This window comes from Nanorana parkeri, unplaced genomic scaffold, assembly GCF_000935625.1.
Source record: "Nanorana parkeri isolate BGI_ZX_2015 unplaced genomic scaffold, ASM93562v1 scaffold1548, whole genome shotgun sequence".
NCBI classification, from domain to species: Eukaryota; Metazoa; Chordata; class Amphibia; order Anura; family Dicroglossidae; genus Nanorana; species Nanorana parkeri.
The window spans coordinates 5,789-32,335 of NW_017307816.1; the positions used below are offsets into that span (position 1 = coordinate 5,789).

At 40.4% G+C, this 26,547-nt stretch overlaps 1 protein-coding gene across 1 annotated transcript; it reads left to right on the top strand.

Moving 5' to 3' along the window:
- Nucleotides 1-364: 364 nt before the first annotated feature.
- On the top strand, nt 365-23,098 carry MDH1B (malate dehydrogenase 1B). Its single transcript, XM_018570524.1, is given in 11 exon segments — nt 365-448; nt 1,196-1,308; nt 4,559-4,693; nt 6,102-6,244; nt 7,896-8,395; nt 9,584-9,725; nt 11,403-11,557; nt 12,547-12,686; nt 18,995-19,073; nt 19,197-19,235; nt 22,989-23,098. Coding segments are annotated over 11 exon segments (1,581 nt in total). The 5' UTR covers nt 365-423.
- The last annotated feature ends 3,449 nt before the right edge of the window (nt 23,099-26,547 follow it).

Sequence of the window (26,547 nt, forward strand, 5' to 3'; positions counted from 1 at the left end):
CCATATGACAGCTCAAATCAAGACAAAAACAATGATCCTGGACTCCATTCACGTGTCACATGTTACATGCTCCATCTACACCACTGTGAGCCTTCCAGAAAAATGCTGCCAGGTCAATCCAATGTACTTCTGCAAAGCCTCCCACTCACCTTCATAGCACACCGCAAAACATCATGACTGTCCTAAGGACGCTGCCATCATGTCACGTCACCCCAGTACTTCCCCCCATCTACGGCAACCACGATGGCCCAAAACGCTCTCACGGCATTGTGAAAACTCCCAACATAGGATGCAGCTGCAGCGACCCCTGCAGGTCAACAATTGGAACTTCATACGTCACGATGTCCCGCCCCTGGGTCCTCTGTATAGCGTTGCCTGGCAACAACCCAGCGTGGACTTCTGGTATACTTTGTGACTGGAGAGATGGCGAAGTTCGTCCTCGCAGGTATAGAATGTATAATGTATCCCAGCTTGTTTTTACTGCCAGTTTTCTGGGGTCAATGTGCAATCTTCATATTTGTCATATCTTCTCTTATTCCTGCAGTTTATAGCTCACCATGTACCTAGCTACAAATCCCGAAGCATTTAGTCTGACTGGCCACCAGAGGGAGCCTTACTCACCTCCTATTACTGCCAGTGTCTATAGTGCACGTTTAGGTGTATGTATAAACAAAACCCTTTTTTTTTCTGGTTTTGTTTTTGTTTTCTGGATAGTTACTCCCCCTACATCGAAGTCCCCCCTTCAAATCAGAATCCCCTCTTTACATCAGATCCCCCTGGTATATAAGAGCCCTCTTTTCACATCAGAAGCCCCCCTTCCTATCAGAGTCCCACCATCACAAAATTTCGAGGCACCCCTGGAGAAGACAGAAGGCCAACCACAAAAATCTCATATAAACTCTAACATGTTTATGCCATTTCAAAAGTTATTTTTAAATATCCCTTTCATTTAAAGTATACCTGGTGATCCTGCCATGAAGCTCATTATTCAGGCACTTCCTGTTGGGCGACAACTGTCTCCCTATTGTGCTCCCGCGTTGTCACTCATCCATGCTTAGATGTCAACTGTCCTGGATTTGCCTGGATGGTCCGACATCTTAGGTGCTCTGTCCTGATGATGGTGTGTCCTGTATGCTAGTTTTCTATATTCATGTTTGTCTATATGTTTCCTGTTTGATGCTGTATTCCTGTATTCAGATGTAATGTTGTTATAAGCATGCCAAAGCAGAGCTTCTTGCCGATTATCTTCAGAAGAACCTGCCACATTTCACAGTTCACAAAATCACTTGCCATCCTGAAGACTGGGAGGTAGGAGACCAGTCATGTCAAATCATTTCACATCTTTGATATTTTCTCACCAAAGGCAAGCTAGCTTATGTGCATATAGGAGTCCGCTTCAGTAATTTCAGAAATGTAACACACTGCAGCTCTTTCTTTCCTTGCCTGTTTGTTCAGATGAATATCAACATTGTGTTTCTTTGAAAAAAACTAGATGATCTTTTTACCATCTTTTACCCACCTACCCAACCCATAGATGTCGTGATGTTCTATACAATAGTATAGAACACATAAAACGTCCAGGGATGCTCTACTGTTTGCACTGAAACTAAGCTGTACATTTTACTGGATCAGTTTTTTTTTTCTTATCATTACATAACTTTATTATCCTTGCACTGTGCTTTCGTAGTCATTACCCTACTTCCAATTTAGATGCAAATTATGAGGACCCTTTTACAGTTGCTCTCTTCCATTTTCTCGCTGATGCAGGGTTGAAGTTGAAATACCTTCCTGGACCCTATTCTTTACGTATTACAATTAACAGAACTGTGTGGTATAGATAGTTTAGTAGTAATGGCTTTGTTTAGGTTAGCAGAGTAGATGCAGCAGTTACAGTAGGAGGAAATTCTAATGCAATCATTAGTAGACCCCATTCTAGCAAACAGCAAATATAGGAATAAACAAATGGCTGTGCATTAGAATAAAGTCCCAGAATTGTAGAAAATCAAGGAGGTTTCACCTTTTTTTACTCAGTACTATAGCAGAGGGAAGTTGTGCTATCCTTTACAGGGTTAGGGACTACTGGAAGATAAATGACTGCTGATAACGGATAATGAATGCTCAACTCTAGCCAAAACCTTTTATTTATGTACAGTAACACCTTGGTTTACGAGCATAATTCGTTCCGGAAGCATGCTTGTAATCCAAAGCGCTTGTATATCAAAGCGAATTTCCCTATAGGAAATAATGAAAATTCAAATAATTCGTTCCACAACCCAAAAATATTCATATAAAAATGATTACAATACTGCACTGTAATATAATACTGTACAAAATATAAAGAAAAATAAACCAATTACCGGTACCTTCGTGGCTGGTGTGAGGGGGACAAGAGAGAGGAGGATTATTGTGTAGGACGACTTTCACTATCACTAACGGAATCACTGCTATCTCTTGACTCAATGGAATCTTTTTAATTTCGTGAAACCTTAACAAGGAATCTATCCAATGTGACATTGCATTGTGTTTAAACAGACTCATCGCTCGCACTGCTACAGCCTTATTCCGGTGGTGCTTTTCTACAAAATTTTGCTCTTATTGCAAGACATCGCTTGTATATCAAGGCAACATTTTTCAGAAATGTTTGCTTGTCTTGCAAAACGCTCTCAAACCAAGTTACTTGTAAACCAAGGTATTACTGTATTTATTTATTTTGGATAGCACAGGGAAGAGTCACAAAAACAAATGTTCTTAGTATATGTTCTTGTTATTATGGCCACTAGATGGAGCCCGAGGAGCATAGGAAATAAATATTTCCTCAGCTCCATCTAGTGGCCATAGTGTGATATTACATTACATTCTATAACATTCAACCTGAAAAGAAAATATACTAAGAATATTCATTTTTGCCTCTATTGTCACAGAACGAACGTTCACAGAGAGTCACAGTGCAGATGGCCCTGTGAATTGTCTTGAAAAAGACTCCTATGTGTTCTGTACTGGTTAACATAACTATATCACAACAGGAATATGTTTATGGGTTTTTAAAAGCACTTAAGAAAACATTTCTAGTCACAATTTAATAATGATAGCCAGTGGATGTCAAGAAATGCAGCTGAACAGTTAAAGTAAAACTATGAGGTGAGTGATTTACACTCATCCTCATAGTTAGAGCCAACATGTAACAATGAAACTGTCACGCATCAACTCTATAGATCGGGAAGTGAGCAAACACATACCGTCGCTCGCTCACTTCCAGATCATCTCCCTGCAGAGAGTGGTGACTGCCAGTCACCACTCCCTGCAGGGATCCCCCCACCTCCTGTGACCCTAAAGATAACTATGGGATAAAAAGGTTACCCCATAGTTCTCTTTTAATGTTTAAAGTAAACCATGTCATTTCCCTTGCTATCCCATCTAACCTGTGCATACAGGCTCTTGTAAGATCTTTATCACTCCCTGTCTCATGTCACCGCTCTCTAGCAATTCCTGGATAACAGCTGTGAAAACACAGCCTGGAAATCAGACATTTGATGGTTAAGTTGACTTTTAAACAGTTTTCTGGATATAAGACATCTTTCCTCATTTTCTGCTGTTGACTACCAGTGGCAGCTTGCATCCTGGTTGCCTTGTAATGGGATGCAGCATTCCAGCCCCTCCCAGCAGTTACTAGCTGCCGCTCTGTACTTTTCCCAACCTACTCGTCAGCTGTGGGGTAACAAGCCTGCCCACATGCCCCCAGCTTTGGGACTGGTCCATGACACAGGACAACTTATTTAAAAGTTTGGCAACCTTGATCTTGCAATAGCATTTCCTTTTGATCAAGTGCACCTGACTAATCTGTTCATTTATTCCAGTGGCTGACCTATTGCCACATTCGCAGATTCCTCTACTGTGTACTGCTTGCTCTGACCTTTGTTATGTTACCAATTTCTGTATTGCTTGCTGACTACCCTGACCATTGCTACATTACCTGCTATTTCTACTGTTTGCTGCCTGCACTTAGCTTTGCTATGTTCACAGATTATGCCTGCTGCCAGACAGCAGCCCTGTCTCCACCAAAGAGTCTTCCATTTCGCTGTATAGTTAGTCTACTCTCTTCTACCTCGACTCTGCATGTGACATTCTACAGTCAGAGAATATTATCTTGTGTATTAGGTCCCGGGGAAAACCAATTACCGGTAGGCCTACTTGCCTTAAGAAAAGGGGAACTGCTAAAAGTGAATCTGCACTTGCCGGCTATTTACTCTGACTGGAGTGTTTGCCTCTGAACCATACAACCCCTACAGAAAAAAAAGTAATTCCAGCCAATAGGGAGAGGAGAATTCATGGAAGTTAAAGTGAAGGTAAGTAACGTGGATTTTAGACAGTTCTCACAGCTGCAAGAGCTAGAGAGGTGTGATATAAGAAAGGGAGTAGTAAAGAGCTTACAACAGCCTCTGTTTGCAAGTACTGTTAGATGGGAGTACCAAAGCAAGAGGAATGGCTTGGATCAAGTGTAAAAAAATATAATACTCTTCTGATATGTTTTATTTATGAGACTTTTTTACTGGTCATGTAGCAATGGATCTCAAAATTGTGCCTGAACAATGGATGGAAGCATAGGTGCTCTCCCATAATATGGAGGGAGTTATTGGATCGAGGAGGCAAGGGATTGCTGCTTGGAGGGTTTAATGAGTTCATGGAACATGCACAGGTAAGATAACTAATTGTTATTTAAGTTGCATTCTTTGTAGATTTTAATTGCATAAATATGTTTTCTATGCCACTTTTGTGGGACCAACAGTGGTAAATAAACATCATATAGAAATAAAAACATTACTTACTGTATATTAAAATTTAGTTTTTATTTGTGTTCAATATTTATCTGCCTCTCTAGCACCTTAGACTAGTATGGAGGATAGAATGAGACCTGCTCTGAGTATATGTAAATATGCCCATTCCATTGGGCATACCTGTTCACTTGGCAACTGTCTAAGAGGGGACAAAAGGTGAAGGGAAATCTCCCTTGCACTCATCAAACAGACAAAACAACATGTTTTTAATAGTATATTGAACAGCCCAAATGGAGCAGAAGAGAAGCTCATTGTTAGTGTTTACACACACTTTAAGGTTAGGTTATGGTTGTTGATTCTGGGGGAATAGTAAATGTGAGTAAAATTCAATAATATTGCTTTGCATTGCATTTTTATTTCTTCCCTTTATGCTTTTCAGTGCAATTTTATCAATCTGTCATACAGTTTGAAAGAAATACATTCATTCTATTGCTGAAATGTTGCATTCAGTTGAATTGAAGGGATGTTTATGAGTTGTCATTCAAACAGAACCTACAAATATATATGAGAAAATATGGAATTGGAAGTGTGTACAAATGTGAAGATTCCATAAAAATACCATCAGGAAAACAGTAATAATTTAAACTACTGTATGTGCTCAATGAAAATATACAATAGGTTCCTCTTGAATAAATAAACATGACATAGAATGTGTTAAAACAGTAGACTCAAACGTTATTTGCCAGGGATGCTAAACTCTAAGAGGGATAGGCTACATTTTGTATATGAAATACATGTAACAATGCAAAATTCAGCAACTATATGAAAGGTGAAATTTGCATCATAAATGATTATGTGGTAGGTGTCACTTCTGATTCGCAAAGTGTTTACTCAGTGTTAGTCTCTTTAACGCGTTGCACATACGTACCTAAGCCTTTGAGTTACCTTACCTTTGAAAATGACCCCAGGTTCACAGAATAATATCTTCATCTTCAGAGCACTCTGGGATTCTTACATCCGGGGACACCCTGTTATTAGTGATGGACCATACTTCTGGTATGAAGTTTTTGCTTACCTGCTGCTACCTCCCATCACATTTCTGGTAATATCCAATGCCGGGCCTCATTAGCCAATAGCAAAGCTTTAATGGCAGAGGGTTGCTGCCCAGAGTTTACCATAGTGACTCTAGTTGATAGTTGCATTACTCCACTTATAATACAATGATGCAAGCAGGCACTTGGAGGTGCCTGATGTATGGTTCTGGAGTCACAGGTTTAGTGCATTCTCCTGTGTTTTTATATGTTTTTATTCTGTTGACTTATTTTGCAGGAATACTACAATGTACGTTCAGCTATGTTGAGTGATTTAATGAAGAATATTGCAACAGAAAACTTGGAAACTCATGTTAATTTACAGATTGAAGAAGATGATATAAAAAGGCAATTTAACCCTCTACATGTATGGATCACAAGGTATGGAAGCCAGGATTTCAAACCTTGGGTTCTTTGTGGAAATAAAATCAAAACCATGTCTCGTCAAATACTGTATGTTGTTATATTTTTTAGAAGCAGAACTTCAGGCCACTTATGTTGATGCACAAATACATTAAATATTATTTAAACATATCTTAAACTGCTGTCAGCCAAAGGAGAGTTACCAGATGGGGAAGATGTTTAGGTACATTACAGAAGTTGGAGAGCAGAGGGTGGATGATGGTGTGATGATAGTCTAGACTAGTGGTTCTCAACCTATGTAACCTCTGGACCCACATTTGTCCTTGGTCAAATAAAGTAGAATGAAACCCTCATTTTTTTGCATATATCTACTGCTAGCAAGCAGTATATATATGCAAAAACATTTGAAAAAATAAAAAAGTTACCAAAAAGGTAAAAAGTTACCTGTGTCTCCGCCGCTCGTTCCCGTCTGAAGATCTGAAGCTTCATCCTGCACGGCCACTCGAGATGGGGCTGGTGCATGTGCAGTAGAGATCTTCCGCGAAGAGGATAGACACAGTGGAGCTGAATGCACATAGCCGAGAGCATTCAGGTCAGACAGACACCGTGGGACAAGAAGAGACGGGAATCTGTGCTGGATCAAAGACTGGCACCAGCCAAAGTGCAGAAGGAGTTCGACTTGGCCGATCCAACATCTGGAGCGGCTGAGCCAAAGCTCCGGCAGCTTACTCACTGCCTTTCACCCCCATTCTCATTAGGGGGCCGAACGGCAGTGAGTGAATGGCCGAATGCCTCCGAGCGGTATTCGGCTCGGCTATTCTGCTCGGTACCTTCGTGGTACCGTGCAGAATAGGAAATCAATGGGGGAAAAAAGTAGAATTTTTTTTAAACAATTTAAATAAATAATACATTAAACAAAAAAAACAATTGGGGCGGAGCTAGCAGTGACAGCTAACTCTGCCCAACTGTTTTCTATTGGCCGGGACCTGCCAGAGTCTTCAAGCAGGTCCCGGCCAATGAATAACAACTTGGTGGAGCTGGCCGTGTTGTCACGGTATCTCAGAGATCTTAGCTGTCATCGTGTGATCTCAGGCATCTCAGCTGTCATTTGCAAGGCGTTCGGCTGTCACTTCGTTTCACCCGAGCCGAAGCATATGCGTTCGGCTCGGCTGAGGCGCTCGGCCGCCTTCGGGAGCTGTACGGGCTATAGTGAATAGCCCATACAGCAGCCCTTCGGTTCCACTGAACCGAAGTGCTCCCGCAACCGACGCTAGCCGAAGGATCAGCCGGAGCTATGTTTGCTTCAAAAATAAGAAAATATATGTCCTATTTTATTTAAACTTTTTTTTAAGGCTTACTTAGGGGTTTGCATGATGGGTTGGTGAGCTAGGAGATCTGCTTTTCATGCAAGGCATGTTGAAAAAGAAAATGTTTAATTAAAAAAGAAATAGCAAAAATTGCATTTTAAAATACTTCACATATTATTTGGTTTATGTTATATGAATATTAATGTTGTAATAATTAAGGTCTATTACGGTAGGCAATCATATTAAGAGCATGTAAATGTTATACACAATGTCATTAAATTTCAATATATTTATAATTAATAATAATAATTAATATTTCCTGAATGTTAATTTGTATACATGGTAACTTTTATGTATTTTAGTGCCTCAATGCCTACTTGCTACAGTTTAGTACCTATTTTAGCTACTGGTGAAGTTTTTGGTCCAGAGAAAGCTATTTGGTTACACTTATTAGACAACAGCCAATCCATGGATACTCTACAAGGACTGAAAATGGAGGTGGAAGACTTAGCTTTTCCATGTATAAGACAAGTTACATTGCACACGATGGCTGATGAAGTGTTTCTCCAAGCTGACTTTATAATTGTCCTTGATGATATACTTCCCAAAGATGATCAGTCCCCAGAGGAGTACATTAAAATGGTCACAGAAGAGTGTGTGCAGTATGGCAGTCTCATTGACCAGAATGCAAACAAGGAAGTGAAGGTGGTTGTGTCAGGAAGTACCTATGCAAACCTTAAAGCCCTTGTGATGCTAAAAAATGCACCGTCCATCAATAATCATCATATAGTGGCTTTACCAACACAACTGGAGTTTGAGGCAAAAGCTCAGATTGCAAAAAAGCTGAATGTAAATTCATCAGGTGCGTATTACTGTTTTGTAAACTATGATGAACAAAAGTCTAGAATCAACAGGAAGACGTACGTGTGGATAGCAAGCACTTCAATTCTTGCTTGGTGGGGGAATTTTATGCACTGTTTAAAAGCCAAATCCAACCAAAACCAATTAAGTTCTGCATGGCTGTTGGGGATCTTGAATACATGCTGGATCTTATTTCTCTCGGGGACCCCATTGATAAATATCACTATGAAAATGTTCCTTACCACCTAGCTGTCCGGGCATTACAAAGCCAAATGATGATGGGGTCTCCATAATGTGGACTAAACAATGTAGAGAGTATATATTTTATTATGGTCAGGGAGAGGGCAGAGATACAAACTATTGTGGGAAATCTCACCTTTGGAATCTATGCGGAATTCAGTCCACTGCTACTCCTTTAAATCTAAAATAGCAGTAAAGGTAGAGTTTACACCCCTTGGTTTTGATAATATTTCCTGAGAAGTAGAATTGGAGGTTAATATGATTCCCTTCATGAGATACCTACTGCCAAGGACTATTCTGCAGTACAGTAATTGAGCCAGGTGGTCGGTGGCTGTATAGCAGGTGCTGTGTATTAGGTTGTGTGGAGCTACATTGATGAAACTCAGCGTGCTTTTTCAACTCAGTATCATGTATACACTTTGTTCTTAAAGTGAATCTGTGCTTTACCCCAGGAGGGAAAGTAACAGGTTCACTTTATTGCTGGCTCCCACAACTTCTAATCCTTTACTTGTTTTGCCCACTTGCAGCAGCAAGCAGAAGAAGTCCCGTGTAAGCACCTGTGTGCAAAGCACAAAGCACAAAAATATGTATTTGTAAAATAACGGTTTTGTAAAATAGTTTAAAAAACAAAGCAGGATGTAAACGTATAAACTTTCAAACATTTTTTAAAATACAGACCTTATGGTGCCAACTTTGAGTTTCCAGTTGTATGCCTCAAAACTGTCACTAGTATTGAAGGGCGGGGGTAAAACAAAGACATCAGGAGCTTGGATGCCTGTGTTCAAATTCAAGTAGGTTTTCATTGTGTGGAAATGACTGTTTGAATTGGTATCCCTTTCAGGACTCTTCTTTGTTTCTATTATCAGCACTGCTTTGAGTGCTCTCTTCTCTAGTGATGAACTTTGGGGCCTTTTTGCTAAATGTGTTTTTTCTTATCTATCTCTGACAGTTGTAAAGGATGTGATAGTTTGGGGTAACATCAGTGGTATTTTCCACCTTGATCTGAATCAAGCAAAGATATACAAGTATGACAGTTCCATATGGGGTCCTTCTAGTTACTCACGCCCTTTGCTTGATATGATGTTTGACAGGTATGTAATGATTGTAATTTGACAACATTAATTACTTCATGATGACTATAGTTTAACATGCCTAATATTACATGCTTTTTTCTCATTTAGCAAGTGGTATGACATATAAAGCATCTTTACAACTGAATCAGCGCCCTAAATGTAGTCCTTGAAATTTGTCTATAGTGCAAAGAAATCATGATCTTGTGATATAATTGTCATATAATACTATTTTTCATTAATTAATCAGCAAAAATATTTGAAACTTTTATGGCATTGAACTAAATTCTAAATAAAAAAGATGTCCAATCTTAGTTTTATTGTAAAAAATATTCTTCTGCTATTTTTCAATACTTAATGTATCTTGAAACTGTTATTACCAATGCAAGTTAGCTTTACATAAAGCATTATCAGTAATCTAAGGTGAAATGACTAACAAGGATTTAAGCCATCAACCGTTATTTTTTTTCTATAACATAATGAAAAATGAATGAATTATTTACCGATTGTGAATACTGACCTATTAAAAAGTAATTCCTAGATGTATGGTTAGAAGTGCCTAGTGCAAACATTCACTTTGTAATTTATTTAAAATATGTATTGTTTAAGAACATTAAATACCACCAACGCATTTCGGGGAACAGCCTTTCCTCCTTAAGGGTTTGAATTGATTCAGGATGGACTTTACTAAAAAGCTTGAATTAAGGCTAGAACAGGAATAGAATTGTCAGCATTTCCTGGGGGTAACTGACTGATTCAGCAAGATGATTGTTCATACTGGGCACTCCTAACCACACATCCAGGAATTGATTGTCTGATGAGTGATTTGTCAGGGAGGTAGCAGTCTAGAACTAGAACCAGGTCCACACACACCACTGGTTTACCTCCTTAAAGCAGACCTCCAGGAAAAACAAATCTTAATCCTTGCAGGGGGGCTACCCTCACACTGCAAGGGTTAAGTGTTCATTTGTGTCTAGGTTAAAAAAAAGTTATACTTACCTGATCCATGGAGCCACCTTGCTCCCCCTCTGCTTCAGCAGTCTAAGAAGTCCTCAAGTCATCACATTCTATACAGTGTATAGGACGCGAGGACACTGAGGGACATACCATCGCTGCAGTGGAGGGAGATCTGTCACAGCCGGCTGGATCCAAGGATCAGGTGAGCATAACATATTAATTTTTAACCTAGACAAAAATGAACACTTAACATGAGCATTTATCCCTTGCATTTTTCCCCTGGAGTTCTTCTTTAAGGAGAACAAACTTTTCAATATATACATTAAAACGTATTTCCATTTTCATTGCTCCAGCACTACCACACATCTTCTAAAGCCTTTTTAACAGGTGAAAACACATAATAACCTAATTCCTTTTTTTGGGGGGTACTGTACTAATTTCTTTTTAACAATGTATTTAATGTCCTGCTTTTATACATTTTTGGAGGAGGAGAAAGCTCCGTGCAACATTTTTCTATTTCTAAAAGCTTCTTCAGCTTTTATTTCTATAACCATATTAAGCAAGTGCAGGTGATGCTCAAAAGTGGCTACAAGTGTTTTAACAAACGTGTAAAAAAAATAAAATAAGGGAACATGTTTTACAATTGTTTGTACTCTTGTTTCTCTTTGTTATAGAAAATGCACAAACAGCGTTATAATAAATGTTACATTAAACCTATAACATTTTTACAATTTAATGCAGAAAATGGATGAAAAATGACCTAGTAAATGAGTGGAAAAATCGAAAGCTCCATCGTTCTGGTTTGTCTGCAGCTCATTCCATTGCCAGTGTTCTGTCCTGGTGGCAACAACATTCAAGCAATGGAGAGATTGTTTCACTTGGTGTCCTTAGTGAAGGTAGTCAAAATGAGTTACATGTCACGGGCAAGTTATTGTTTATTTTTGAATGGTCTGTTAGACCTCTTCCACCTATGCAAAGTAGGAAACAAATGTGACAGCCCAGATCCTCTTCTTATATTTTTTAATATAAGCTTGATTTATATTTGTGTGACAAAGTCAAGATGTCTAAAGTAACTAATCTTTGTGCTTAGTAGCATTTATAAAGTGCAATCTCTTGGAGTTCTTCCTTCTGTGGCCTGCCTAGCACTATGCAGCTTTGCTGTAAGGGCCTTTTCACACCAGGACAGTCCTCTGAGGTGTGTTTAACACATGTTATCTCACTCATTAATGTGCATTGCATTAAAGTGCTTTGCTTTGCACCAAAAATTAGACATTCAGTAAGTTTGGTGAGTGCAGCCCATCACAATACATAATAGTGTGGTACCATGCTTTAAGGTGTGCTGGTACATAAGTGCATTGGGAAGGTGTATTGGGATGTCAGTGCACTGGTGGGATTGGGTCCTAAAACCTTCTCACTCCTGCACTGTGGTCCCAGCCTATGTTTGGCCCAAACAGTGTTGAATTCAGTAGAAGGCCCTCCCCAGCCTGTCAACCTGTCACTGGACTTTTCGTGGAAGTCTGTATATTTGAAGATGTGTTTTTATTTGTTTCTAAGTTGTGGAGTCTCCAACTTAGAAAAAGTCCAGAGATAATGAATACTTACTTTCAATTGCTGCATGCTTGTTTTAGGATAGCCAGACAGCTAGTATTTTCAGGAGGACAGTAATAGCAGCTAACATATTTCTCACATAACATATATTTTAAGGGTTGGTAAGTGACTTCTATGTTTTTAGGTCACGAGAAGTATAAAACACATGCAGTGGTTTGTGTAACAACATTTCTGACTCCAGGTTTTCAGCTCCAGAGACAACCAAGACAATTTTTAGAAGCTGAAACAAATATTGCATATATTATCTAACCAACCTTTTAGTGTTTTGCTTTCTTAGGCCAATTTGATCTTCCAGAGGAAATGGTTTACTCCATGCCAGTGCAATTCAGAGATGGAAATTGGAAGGTGCATACCCAGGTTGATATTCTGGAGGATGCAAGGGAAATATTACAACAAGCAGCCTCTGAATTAATTAAGGTAAAATTCCATTAAATTATTACAGTGGTTCACAATTCCTACATGTAGAGCTGATGTTTTAAAACTTGAGCAAGAGAAGCCTACTCACTGTATACATCGCACACATTTGTCACACTACTGGTATCCGCAAAATATGCCTATTGGTTTTTGTATATTGTACACTCTGTACTTTGTTGAAAACCAATAAAAACACAAATCTCTCAGACTTACATAAACATCAGTGCAAAGGATATAAAAAATAAAACTTTAAACATAGAATTAACATTTGCCCTGGGTCTACCTTAAAGTACAACTTCATTAAACATTTGGGAACTACTTAGAAACCAGCAACTGATAAGACAATAAACACTTTGGTTGAGAGTATCTTATGCACAACATAGTGCACCGAGGTCAGAACTATGTAATGTAGAGCACAGTTTGCAGAATACAGCTGCCTGTACTGTTAAATGAACACAGCATACAGAGTACAGCAGTCTGGAGTGTGCAATGTACAGTTCAGTTTACAGGAACAGTGTATAGGTAATGTACAGCACAGCCTACAGAATTAATTGGTCAAGGGCATGCACTGTGCATAGTTGACTGTGTAGGGCCACCCTTACGTTGGTGGTCAGTGGTAGGTGCCCCCCTTATGTTGGTTGTTAGGGGTTATAGGTCCTGCTTTATGTTGGACATATTTGGTATGTTCCAATGTATGTTGGTGGTTTGTGGGGAGTTTCTCCATTACTTGGTGTTCAGTGATGAGTGCCGCCTTAAGTTGGTGTTCAATGGGGAGTCCTTCTGTTTCTTTGGTGTTCAGTAGTGCATGTCTCTATTTTGTTGGTGATCAATAGTAAGTGCTGCCATTCAGTGCTGTTCAATGATAAGTGCTCCTTCTTCATTGGTGGTCAGTGGTGAGTGCCACCATGGCATTGGTGGTCAGACGAAAGTACCCCAGTTTCATTGGTGGACTGCAGTGAGAACCCTGCTTTGTTGGTGGTCAGTAGTGAGCGCTTCTATTCGGTTGGTGGTCAGTGTTGAGCACCTTGCAAAGTCATGGTCTGCAATAAGTGCCCTTGTTCGTTGCTGGCTCTACAGTGTGTTCCCCCTGAACATTGGTGGCCAGTAAGAGAAAGTTGGAGAACTGGTGTTCAAATTAAAGGGTTTATGCAGGCACCATGGGGGGAATATCACTCTGCCTCACACTGCCAATAAACAGGGTAGGTGTTGTTTGACCCGGGGCACCGGGCAGAAGACCTGGTGCATGTGCCCTAGGTGCCCAGGTCCAGCCACCTCTGTAGGTATACCAATGAATTGCATTTGTTGTTTAATTTCCTAGCAAGTGAAAATGAAATCTGTTCTATTCATTGTAAATGTCCTTGCATCAGTTTTTCATACATTACCCCCAAAATGCATTTGAATACAGTATTATTCTACCACGCATTACTATTGTGTGGTAGCCCATACTAGTGAGAAAGGTATGGGATATGGGAGAGGAAATGAACCTTACCCAATTATTACTTTAAATGCTTGACTATTAGAAATGAATTACTACAAATCTGCTGATAACCCACCAAATTTGAATTCCCATGCTGCTTCACTGCATGATTATCTGCATTGAATCGTGTTTTTTTCTTTCCATTTTTGGACTGTTGATACAGGACATGTAAGAATTGACATTTAGAAAACTGTCACATTTTTTGAGGGGGTAAGATGCATGAACACTAGAGCAGCATCCGCATTATCAGTTATCTGACCCCAGAAAGAAGGATGGTGGTAATAATAAACAAGAAAAAGACAAAAAGAAAATGATCTTCTAATTTGTATTTGGCTACTGCAACACCACAACATCAGCACTAGTAGCATCTTGGGCCTAGCATGGTGGCTGACAATAAGGAATAATAGGCATAGGTAAATTGTGCCGCGCTCTCAAATGTGTTCTATATCTAAATCCAGTATGTTATTGTTGTATGTTATATTTGCTATATGACATACAATTGTATCAAACTTATGGTGCCTCAAATGATGTAACAAAATGTATCAACTCAAATGTAGTAACAAGATTAAATACTTGAACAAGGTGATATTAGTCCACTTTAGTCACACATGCACAATGCATATGAACATCCACTTGTGATAAATATATCATGCAGAATAAAGTGAATTGTGCACCCAGCAAAAAGGTGAATGTAATTAGCCAGTGATTAAATCATTCATTTGTGTTCCTTGTGATCTCCACCTTCAACTCCCAATAGAATAACTCTCACCTCTACATGCGACCTTACGTTATAAAGGTCTGGAAACGTCACTTCCCTTTTCCATCTCAGGCGGGAAGACACCCGGTGTTTAGACAGTGAAAAACGTCCTCTTTTTTTTCTCTGCTAAAAAGATGTAATTCTCCAGTGGTGGAAACTTTCCCAAACAGTGCCAACGAATTGTAAAAAAAGGAGACAAAAACAGGACACTCCATAGTATACTCCGTAAAATCATATAAGGTTTAATATATTACAATGTACTCACAAACATAAATGGTTAAAAAAAAAAAGCTTGCAAGGAGATAGATCTCTCCTAATACATGTAACAGCGCTGCCGTTTTTTTGGGTTCAATCCCAAACTCCTCCCACTGGAGAATTACATCTTTTTATTGGAGAAAAAAGGGGAGGTTTTTCACTGTCGGGAGTCGCCAAGGCGTGAACCGATCGCGCTGTGGGTGCAATTATTTTCTAATGGCACCACAGTCGCGTCGGGCGGATCGTGCATTTTCCCGCCGCGATTCCACCTGTGCAAGTGAACACAATCGCCGCTAAAAAAGCCACGCCTTGTGTGTCACAAAAAAGGTACTTGCGATTGCCGCCCGGGTGCCACCCCAAGTGTGATACCTTACAAATGCAGCTGGACTGTGTATGAGTGAATGTAGTAAAGGGCAAACAAGCATACAGTGAAGAGGAAGACAGGCAATGAAGTATGAAGCTCCACAAAGGTCATCAGGAGCTGAAAATAGATCAAAATTCATGTAGGTGAAAACTGCTAAAATTAAAGATCTAATGACACAGCATACACTTTATTTTATAACATCAGCATTGTAATAGCAATACAAAAGATAGTTATTTTTGACAATCCTATAAAAGCATATTTGAAAAATCCACTTTCATGTTTTGAGCACTGGCTATCTGCTGTACATATCTTCCAACAACTTCCTGAATTCCCTTCATGCAGTTTACTTTTGATTTCCAAGGACTACATATCCTATTTTACATTGCTGATTGCAAGCAGTGATGATGTCACATGTGGGGCATTTCCTATACTGACTGTACCTCCTAAGACTTCTTGCCTTACGGCACCTCTGTAGTTCAGAAGGCAGGCCCTGTGAAATGACATGGCAGTGCGGGTACAGCTGGCTCTGCCTCTAGATAGGCAGAGGCAGCTGTCAGTCACGCAGCTGAGCGGATCCCGACATAATTGTCGGGATCCGCTTCAGCTGAGGCGTCTCAGTATACCGCGAGCTGTAGCTAGCGTTATACTGAGCTTAGGGTAACAGGAGGACGCTAGTTTGTGTCCTCCCGTTACCCTAAGGAGAACTATGGGGAAAAGCCCTAACCCCCGTAGTTCTCCTTTAAGATCAGGCAAATCTTTATGGTCTGGGTGAAATCCCGGCTCACACATTTTTTAAATTTATATATTTCCATTTATTAGAGTAAATGTTTTATTTTCACATTTATTGCTGACATGTAATTAACTTTTAATTTATTTTTTGTAAAAAAAATAAAAAGTTAGCTTCTAAACCTAAACAGCAAGCTTTTTAATTAAAAACATTAGTCTAGGCAGTCATTATTAACTGATCAATAAAAATAATGACACATAATAGTAATAATTTGTACAACTGGGGCCAGTATTGTGGTTGAAACTCTGTTTGTCAGGATCAAATCACTTTAACTAGGCACTGGAATCAATGTGAGTGGCAGGTTGGATTAATGTATTACAGAATTAACAACTGATTAGGAATTCTCTTGGTTATTTGTACTGTGTTCTTTTTTGTGGTATGTTATTCACACAAGGGACCTGTCAATCATGTCTACCATCAAACTGTATCTTTCAGTAAGATAGAAAGTTATTGTTACAAGGTTTCCCTCCAAACATGCAATGTATTTCTTACTTTTTCCATGTTAGTTTGCCTGTAATAGAACTCCCACTGACAGGAAACTGGGTAAACAGAATTGAAAATCTAAATAAATGAAGGCATGACAATTTTCCTGCAGACTGGCAAACATAAAACAATACAGACAAGTGGTGTTTTTATTTTATCACTGTGTATATGTGCATGCCAATGTTTGAATCATGGCAAATTAATAATACCAAAATTTACCATCTTGTGCACATTCAGATTTCAGTTCCATTAGAGAATCACACATCTGTATTCTCATCTACTTTGGCTTCTCATATTTGTCATAATTCCACTTTAATTATTAAATGATTGTAATAAATCTATGCTATGGAATTACAAGGCAAGGTAATCACAGGCAAAAGGTGACTCTACATGTGTCTATGCTCAGGCATAGAGATTGTTCACCAAAAATGCCTCTACCCATGTGTAAGAAACTTACCGCAGATCGTTCCGGCGCCGCGAGACGGGATCGCGCACGCGCACGGCGCGTCTCAGCTCCCCCTTCCCGCGCACGCGCACGGCGCGTCTCAGCTCCCCCTTCCCGCGCACGCGCACAAGCTTCTTAAGCCGCGGCTAGCCAAATCTTCGGCGTCCAACTGTTGGTGACAGTGAACGCTGAAGATTCACGTCCCTGCATCCACAGACCGACCAAGGGACTCTACACCCGAACCCCCCAGCACCACTAAAGGCAAACCGAGCCACGCAGTATTCACAGGATCGGCTCCACAGGACACTGGCAGCACCATAACCGCAAGTAACCTGGTTTCAGGGGGCAAGGCTTGTCTCCAGCCCAATACTATTACTACATCTCATAGTAACCTGTCTGTTGAAACCTTGACAATAAGAACTTCCAAGAACTGGGTTATAGTGGGCTACCTTATTATGCTATTACTACAAAGGGCCACGCTTGCTAAATATTGAAGAGAGTTGTCTTGCTATAGTGTGGAGAGTGTTGCTTTGCTACATCAAGGGGAAGACTTGTAATCAGCCTTTGATTAAAATCAGTAAACATTTCCCACACCTTCTAAGTGATTGAACGTATAACTCAGCTGCTTATACAGAACTGACAGGTGCTACCTCTGGGCATATTGCTGCTAGTTACACTGTTAGTCTTTCTTTGGGGTTCCGAACCCCTTATCCAACATCCACGGTTATATGATGTTACCGGTCTCATACCCATCTCTAAGTTGCTGAGAGAGTATAAAAGAGACCGCCTACTGACAAAACCGTACTCCAACCCCCTCTCCACAGTTGCGATCCTAGATCTGCCTGCAGGGTGTATTACACTACGTTTATGCTCATAAAAACTGATTCCTGTGCTAAGGTTCCTGTTAGGAGGCTATGACCAATAAAGAAATGTACATATTCTAAGCAAGTAGAAAGGAGACTTTTACAAGCTCTCACTCACCTCTCTAACTGATCGCACTGTGAAGTAATTAATTCTCAAAGAAACTTAAAAATCACGACAAAGACTCTAAGGTCAGGTTTGAGCCAGGTTCTAACAGCTTGCAAACACCGGTTATGTTTTTAGATTAGAGGGCTAGCAGGCTGCCAAGATCTGCTCTCATAGAAAAAAGTTGAGATTTCTGTGCCCCTGTTGTGAAATTTGAAAATGAATTTCTCAATAATGCCTATAGCTACAGAGGTGATTGAGGGCTTGTTTTACTGCTCCTTCAGAATATGGAAATTCTTTAGTCTGGGAGCACATTCACTTTAACTGTTTAGCTGCAAATGTTTCTAAAGGGGCACAGCCTTATCTACATGAGAACAGTTGGGATCTCATTCAAATAAATTCTTTAACTGGGTGGGGGCCACAAAGGAGAAAGATGGCTACATCCATATCATTATTATTATACAGGATTTATATAGTGCCAACAGTTTGCTCAGCACTTTACAATATAAGGAAGACATTACAATCACAATACAATTCAAGACAAGATGGTAAGGAGGGCCCTGCCCATATCCCCAGAAGTATGACATGCTTGATATAGTGTATATACTGGAGATAAGAGGCATTTTATAACACAATACACTGAGTGGCAGAATTCTTTGTGACATCAGAAGGCAGTACAGGAATAAGAGTTTTTCGGTGTCAGTTCAGCCTGATACTCCATGAATACCAGTCATAAAGTGATAACATGTATTTTGTAATAAAATGATTTTATTTCAGGAGAAACATATTGCTTTTGGAATACCACTAGATGAACAATCCATTGTAATAGAAGAACAAATCATCAAACAAGAAGAACCAATCATCAAACAAGAAGAACAGGTCTTCAAACAAGAAGAACAAATCATCAAACAAGAAGAACCAATCATCAAACAAGAAGAACAGATCATCAAACAAGAACAGATCATCAAACAAGAAGAACAAACTAGAATAGAGGACACTCAAGAAAATGGAATTGCTGGTATGTAATTCGCCTTTTAATCTGATACCTGAAAGTGTGAAGATCTGTATGACATAATGGGGGTGATTTACTAACCTAAACACACGCACGCACTAGGTGCGTGTGATTTTTACACAGCAAAACGTATTTATTAACCAAAAAGTCTCTAAAAGCATATTTCCACTAATGCCATATATGGAAAAATCATGCACATGATGCATATATAATGCTGCTTCACAGTTTAGACAAAAATGGTTAGCTCATGCATTTACATTCCTGCATTCATCAACGCAAGCAACACAATGTAGAGCTAATTTACACAACATCACCTTGCAATTCATGCAGGGCTTTGCACAACACACCTGCTCGGTGTGTACACACTACAAAGGTGTCTAGGTTCCACCAATAGATCATGCTGGGAGGGAACACACTACAGAGGTGTATACTTGTTCATGGCGTGTTTATAAGGTTAGTAAATCAACCCCAATAAGTCAATATTATAGGCCACAATTTCCCAACATCACCTAACAAATAACTCTATAAGATACAATTTATAGAAACATGTTTGAGTGTGTATGGAAAGGCCCGTGAACCTAAATTATAAGTTGGTTGACAGAAAAGAGTTACAGAAACTGTAATTTTGAAGTGAGCCATCTGATAAAGAATGAGTCTTTTATTTGTCTATTTAAGTCTAGCTTCAGTTGCTGAAGTCTGTAAACATGTTTTTTTTTAAACAGGCTTTAAAGAGATAGATAAAATGTGAAAATAAAGCTATACCGGCTAGTTAAAACATACTTAAAATAAAAATACAACATTTCATATGTACCTAAGAAATAGAAAATATATTTTTTTTTTGTAGCCCTCTCAATAATAAATAATAAAACCAAGCCATTCAACATTTAATCATTCTTCCGGTTTTTTAACCTGTATTTTATTTAATAGAATCCTGTCATAATAGGAATATGCCATTAGTGCATTCGCTGTGGTTGTCATCCAAATCCTCTAAAAGCTGGTGAGATGTTGTCCCAGGATAGCTATGTGTGTACTGATTGTCCTGGCACTTGATTTGCACAAGCTTGTTTCAGTTTGGGGATTTACCAAGTAGTGAGGCAGGGATTACAAATGACAACCTTGGAACTTGCACCTTTCAAAAACAAGTCAGTAAGTACATGTCCCATATTTCAATCCTGACAACTTCCAAATAAAGAGTATCTAAACCCCAAACCAAAAAAATACTATATTGCAGCTTACCAACCCTAAATGTTATAGCTGCCTTATTTTTCCTGCTTTAGGGTGGCTTCTTTCCCCTGTAGGGTCCTATGGAGTGTGTGTGCTAGTAAACTGTGTGTGTCTCCACAAACACACAGACACAGCAAAGCAAGCCACTCCCCTGCTCCTTCTTCCTCCCTCCTACAAGCTAGTAAATGGATATCTGCTGGACCTTGATATCTTGTTCTGGACAGTAAGTTCAGTGAAGCAGAGCTGAGAGAGTTGCTATTCAGAAACATGATGACTGTTAGTGCTTGGGCAAAAATGTTAAAAAAATATTTTCCTTGGCAATATATACCGTTTATATGCTGTACAGGGTTCATTTCAGTCTGTAGATGGTTCAGAGGGAAATACATCTACACTGCTAAGATAGATAAGCAAATGCTTCTATTACACAGAGGGGTTTCTGTGACTAGACAATCCCTAGGTCTGACTTCAGTGCTTCTACCCCAGAGACCCCTTCTACCCCTGGCACCATAGCAGCAGTGTGAGTAGCTATGGCTATTGTTATGCCACTGACAAGAAAACATTTTTTAGAGTAAACAAGACAGGTAAGGGAAGTTTTGCACATGTGCCTATGGGTGTAACGTTAAGTGATAGGTCCGTACAGCATATTTATTATAAGGACACCTAGCTGTCTAGTCTACAGCAAAAAGATAATCCCACTACAGATAATGGCTTTCCAAAAAAGCATCACAACTGAAGTATACCAGTTTTATTTATATGTATTTATTTAACCCCTTTGTGACCGAGGCCTTTTTTTTTTTTTCTCGTTTTTTGCCCCAATGATATAATCCACATTTTAGGCCTGCGAATTACTTCAAACTCCCAAACATTATATATTTTCTGAAAGCCATGAACTTGTAGAATAAAATGGTGGAGGTTGCAAATTTTTATGTTGCGTGATATTAGCGCAAGGTATTTTCAAACCCCAACATTTAGTGAAAAATGCATTTAAATTAAATTTAGTGCCCAAAAATACTATAAAATACCCATTGATTTTATTTATTTTTTTATAAAATATGAGGTTACAAGGAGTAAATAGATACCCAACATGTCGAGGTAAAAAATTGTGTGTGTCTGTGAAGCTGCAACAAAATTCAGTACCCCAAAAAAGTCCATAGGGAACGATTTAAAGGCCCCTACAAGTCATCAGTTTAGAGATTCGCATAAATATTGGACCTAGAATTATTGCTCTCACTCTGGCATGTGCGGCGATACCCAACATATGTAGCGCGATCATCGTTTTCATACATAGGCTCACCTGACGTGTGTTTACGTTATGATGCGCATGCTCGTGGGGGCAGAGGACTTAAACATTTTTTTAATTAATTTTACTTTTTTTTTTTTAACATTTTTTCAATACTGTTTTTGTTTTTTTCCTTTACTTTAAAGGAGAACTATGGGGTCAGTGTTTTTCCCCATAGTTCTCCTTAGGGTAACGGGAGGACACAAACTAGCGTCCTCCCGTTACCCTAAGCTCAGTATACCGCGAGCTACAGCTCGCGGTATACTGAGACGCCGGAGCGGATCCCGACTTAGACGACGGGATCCGCCCAGCTGCGTGAGTGACAGCTGGCTCTGCCTATCTAGAGGCAGAGCCAGCTGTACCCGCCCCCTCCCCCGTCCGTTCCGCCAGTCAGCGCTGGCAGATCGGAGCGGGGAGAGGGGAATCCAGCCCCTCCCCCTGTCACGGCAGAGAGCCGTGACAGGATCGAGAGGTGAGCGAACCCGGTATGTGTTCGCTCACCTCCCGATCTACTGAGCCGACCTGTGACAGTCTCATTGTCACAGGTCGCCTAGAACTATGAGGTGAGTGAAAAGCACTCACCTCATAGTTCTCCTTTAATTGCTATCACATAGGGGGCTTACAAGCCCCCCCATGTGATAGCATATTGGCAGTGACAGGTACTCTTTAAGGTGATGCTGGGGGTCCAAAAGACCCCTAGTATTACTGTTCCACTTTAAATAAGCTATTGAAGTGCAGATCGCACTTCAATAGCTTATAGCTGGGCTTCAGAAGTGATGTAATCTGCATCGCTCCTGGTCCCATAAAACAGGGAGGAGATCGGTGAGCGGCTGTTCGTTGCTCCCCTCCCCAGCTTCCCGCCAACACCTGAGATGCCGGTCCAGGGCCCGCAGGAGGGGCAGGCAGTTTACCAGCCTGAATAAGCGATCTGGCGACAGCTGAGTCACCAGAATCACTTCTATTGTAAAGTCGGCAGCCGGCTCTACAATTGGAAACAGAAAGCCGTGAAGGGGTTACATTGTAATTGTAATGTCTTACTTATATTGTAAAGCGCTGTGCAAACTATTGGCGCTATATAAATCCTGTATAATAATAATAATAATTTCCTTAGCTGTTCTGCTGCCTGGATAGACCATGACCTAGCTAGTCAATACTGAACCCTTTGTTCTACTGGACATTATCTGCTTTCAGGCCCTTCTATGTAATGTTTTCTTTCATAAATAATGGTATGGTTTTCTTTTCTCAATCTCTTTCAGATTTAAAAGTTTCACTTCCAAATCTTGAAGAGCCTTCAAATAAAAATGAAAACTTGCAGGTCATCCAAGAGATAGATGAGGAACCAGCTGAACTGAAATTTCCAAACTGAATTGTGTTAATCCTTCTTCGAGGGCTTGTTCACACCATATCGGGACCAGATCTGGATGCGTTTCTGCAAACGCAGTGCAGTGCCTTTATTATGTGTTTTTGACACATTCTGGTGTGGTTGTTTTAGCTTAAAATGGGCTTTCAAGTGCATTCCAGTGTGTTTGTATGTGTTTACATACGTTTTGGTGTGTGCCAGACCAGGAAAAGTGGTGCATGCAGCATTTTTTTCCCCTGCACCGGAACAGACTGCACTGGTGTGAACAGAGCCCAGAAACACTATAGGAATACATTGGGATGCTTTTCAGGCGCGGACAAAAACTGTTTTGGTCCGGGCACGGTGTGAACAAGCCCTAAAACGTTTAATTATAACTTTATTTACCAATATTTTATATTGTCACAGTACAATTTTTATTGATCTCAACAAATTCACTTTTTCATTCTGTTGTATTTTCTTGTTTCCTATGTCCTTGTGTTTTATGTCGGTGTAACTGTAATAAAAACTATTACCTAATGTAAAGAATGAACTGGAAATATCTTGTAGTTTAGCAGATTGTACTTTTAATGCAATATTAGGCAATTATTAAAATACTGCAAGAATTGTGTCCTATCATTGTCTAATGTGGGATTATTTAGTTTAATCTGGCACAGTGGTAGGCAACAAAAGTGCCAAAAAGAGGCATCTGTTATACCTAGGGATGCACCGATACCGGTATTTTGGTACCAAGTACGAGTACCGATAATTTTGTTTTCGGTACTCGCCGATACCAATTACCGAGTAACGGCAGTCCCATTCAGGAAGCCAGGTGGCGTGTAATGACTCGCCACCTGGCTTCCTGATTAGCCGGGCAGCGTGTAAAGAGTCGCCACCCGGCTTCCCGATTAACAAGAAAGTCCCCTCTTACCTTATTATGTGCAGCCTGTCATCCCCCGGGGCCTCTCCAGCGAGAATGCGGCCTTCGCCCAGTCGCTGGAGAGGGTCCGGGGGATGACAGGCTACAAATACTAAGGTAAGGTAACCTTACCTCACGAGGCCATCTTCCGGTCAATCACGAAACTGGGCAGCGTGTAATGACGCGCTGCCCGGCTTCCTGATACCGGAAGTACTCGTGCTAGGCATCGGAGCATTTGGGCGAGTACGAGTACTTGCTCAAATACTCGGAATCGGCACCGATATCGATACTAGTATCAGCATCGGTGCATCCTTAGTTATACCAATAGTAGCCAATCAGCAGTAATTTTTGTTTTAGTGCAGGCTAGAAAATAAAGAAATATTATGATTGATTGGTAAGGAGAATATGCATGTTCATAGTGTTTGTAAGAGCAGTATTTTAACATTTTGGATAGAGTGGGTAAGGGTTATTGTGGCCTGTATCTCCATTGGGAAGATTCGCCCATTTATTTGTCCTGAGAACATTGGAAAATCCAACATTTTATAGTTGTCACTAAAGCAAGAAGCAAGGGGAAACCTTCCAGTGGGGACCAGGATACTTATGACATCTAACAAAAGAATACCCCTCACCTTAGAGAGATTTCCTTTCACTTCCTGCTACATCTTTAAGACAGGAAGTGAAAGGAATTCTACTCCACAGGACACACACAGCGATTTGTCTAAGGCTCCATTCACACATGAGCGGTTTTCCGCACGTATTTGGCTATATGAATGCGCGCGGAGCCTCGCTAAACATAAAAAAACAATACATTGCAATGTGCATTGTTCAGACCATTGCGGTGTCCGCACGGTCTGGAATCACAAAATAGTCCAAGCACAATTTTATGGGTGGACTCTGCACGTTCCAGAAATAGTAATAGCAACAAACGTGCGGAATCCGCGTGTATGTTAACGTTTTCATGGTTTCGTTCTGCGCGGTTTTCCAGTGCAGAAAACGCTACCATTATGTGTGAATGGAGCCTAACTGTCGACTGATAGATGCCTAAACACTTAAGATTGCTTTGTATCCCTTTCCAACTTTATGCAGATCAACTACTCTTGATCGTATGTCTTCAGAGAGCTCATTTTTGCGAGGCATGGTTCACATCAGTTGATGCTTCTTATGAACAGCAATCCTAAAATGACTGAGTGTCTTTTATCAATCAAAGTAGCTCTAAACCACACCTCCAAACTAATTTCATTAGTTGGACTCCAGGTGTGCAAGTTACTGACTCCAATTTGCTTTTGCTGAAGTGATTGGTCTATGGGTTCACTTACTTTTTCCTCCAGCACTGTGAATGTTTAATGGGTATGTTCAATAAAGACACAAGAAGTTAGAATGGTTTGTGTGTTATCAGCTCAAACACATTTAGGGGCATTTATCAAAACTGGAGCAGTTGCCTGTGGCAACCAATCAGCATCTCTCTTCAGTTTGCTCAGGTAAGATTTGAAAATTAGACAGAGAAGCTGATTGGTTGCAGTGAAAAATCTGCTCCAGTTTTGATAAATTCCCCTCAATGTGCCTAAGCTGATAACACACAAACCACTCTAACTGCTTGTGTCTTTATTGAACACACCCATTAAACATTCCCCTCATTGTGTTTATCTATTGTTGTGACTTAGATGAGGATCGGATCACATTGCATGGCAAATTACTGCAGAAAACCAGTTACTGTATTTTTCCGCTCCATAAGGCGCACTTTTTCCCCTCCAAAAGGCGGGGGGAAATGTGTGTGCGTCTTATGGAGCGAATCCCTAGTTTTCTGTACATTTAGCCCTGGTAAAGCAGAGCTAAACGTACAGTGGAAGCTGCTGCAAGTTTAATACAAGTGATCTATTCAGATTGTATTAAAACTGAGCAGCGGCAGTAGCTCTTCGTCTGCTCTGTGTGATCACTGAGACTGTGGCGCTGTGATCACAGCGCCACCTGTCTCCGCAGTCACTTACTGCAGCTTCTGTCACAGAAACCGCCTGCGTCCTATGTACCGGTGCGCCTTATGGAGTGCAAAATGCGGTAAATCCAAAGGGTTCACATTCTTTGTACATACATAGATCAGGTACTTTATTTTTGTGTTTTACCTTAAGAGCCACTTTAAACAGCATTAAAAGCTTAGTCATTCTATACCTAGGTTAACAGGATAATCTGATAAAGGGGAACTATGGGGTCAGAGCTTTTCCCAATAGTTCTTCTAAGGGTAATGGGAGGACACAAACTAGCTGAGTATACTGAGACGCCGAAGCCGGGACGGATCCTGACATTACTGTATGGATCCACCCAGCTGTGTGCGTGACAGCTGGCTCTACCTATCTAGAGACAGAGCCAGCTGTACCCGCCCCCTCCCCTGTCTGTTCCGCCAGTCAGCGCTGGAGGATCGGACAGGGGAGGGGAGGAATCCCTGCATGGAGCCGTGAGTGACAGTCACGGCTCTCTGCAGGGACAGGATCGAGAAGTGAGCGAGCGACGGTATGTGTTCGCTCACTTCCCGATCTACTGAGCCGACCTGTGACAGTTTCATTGTCAC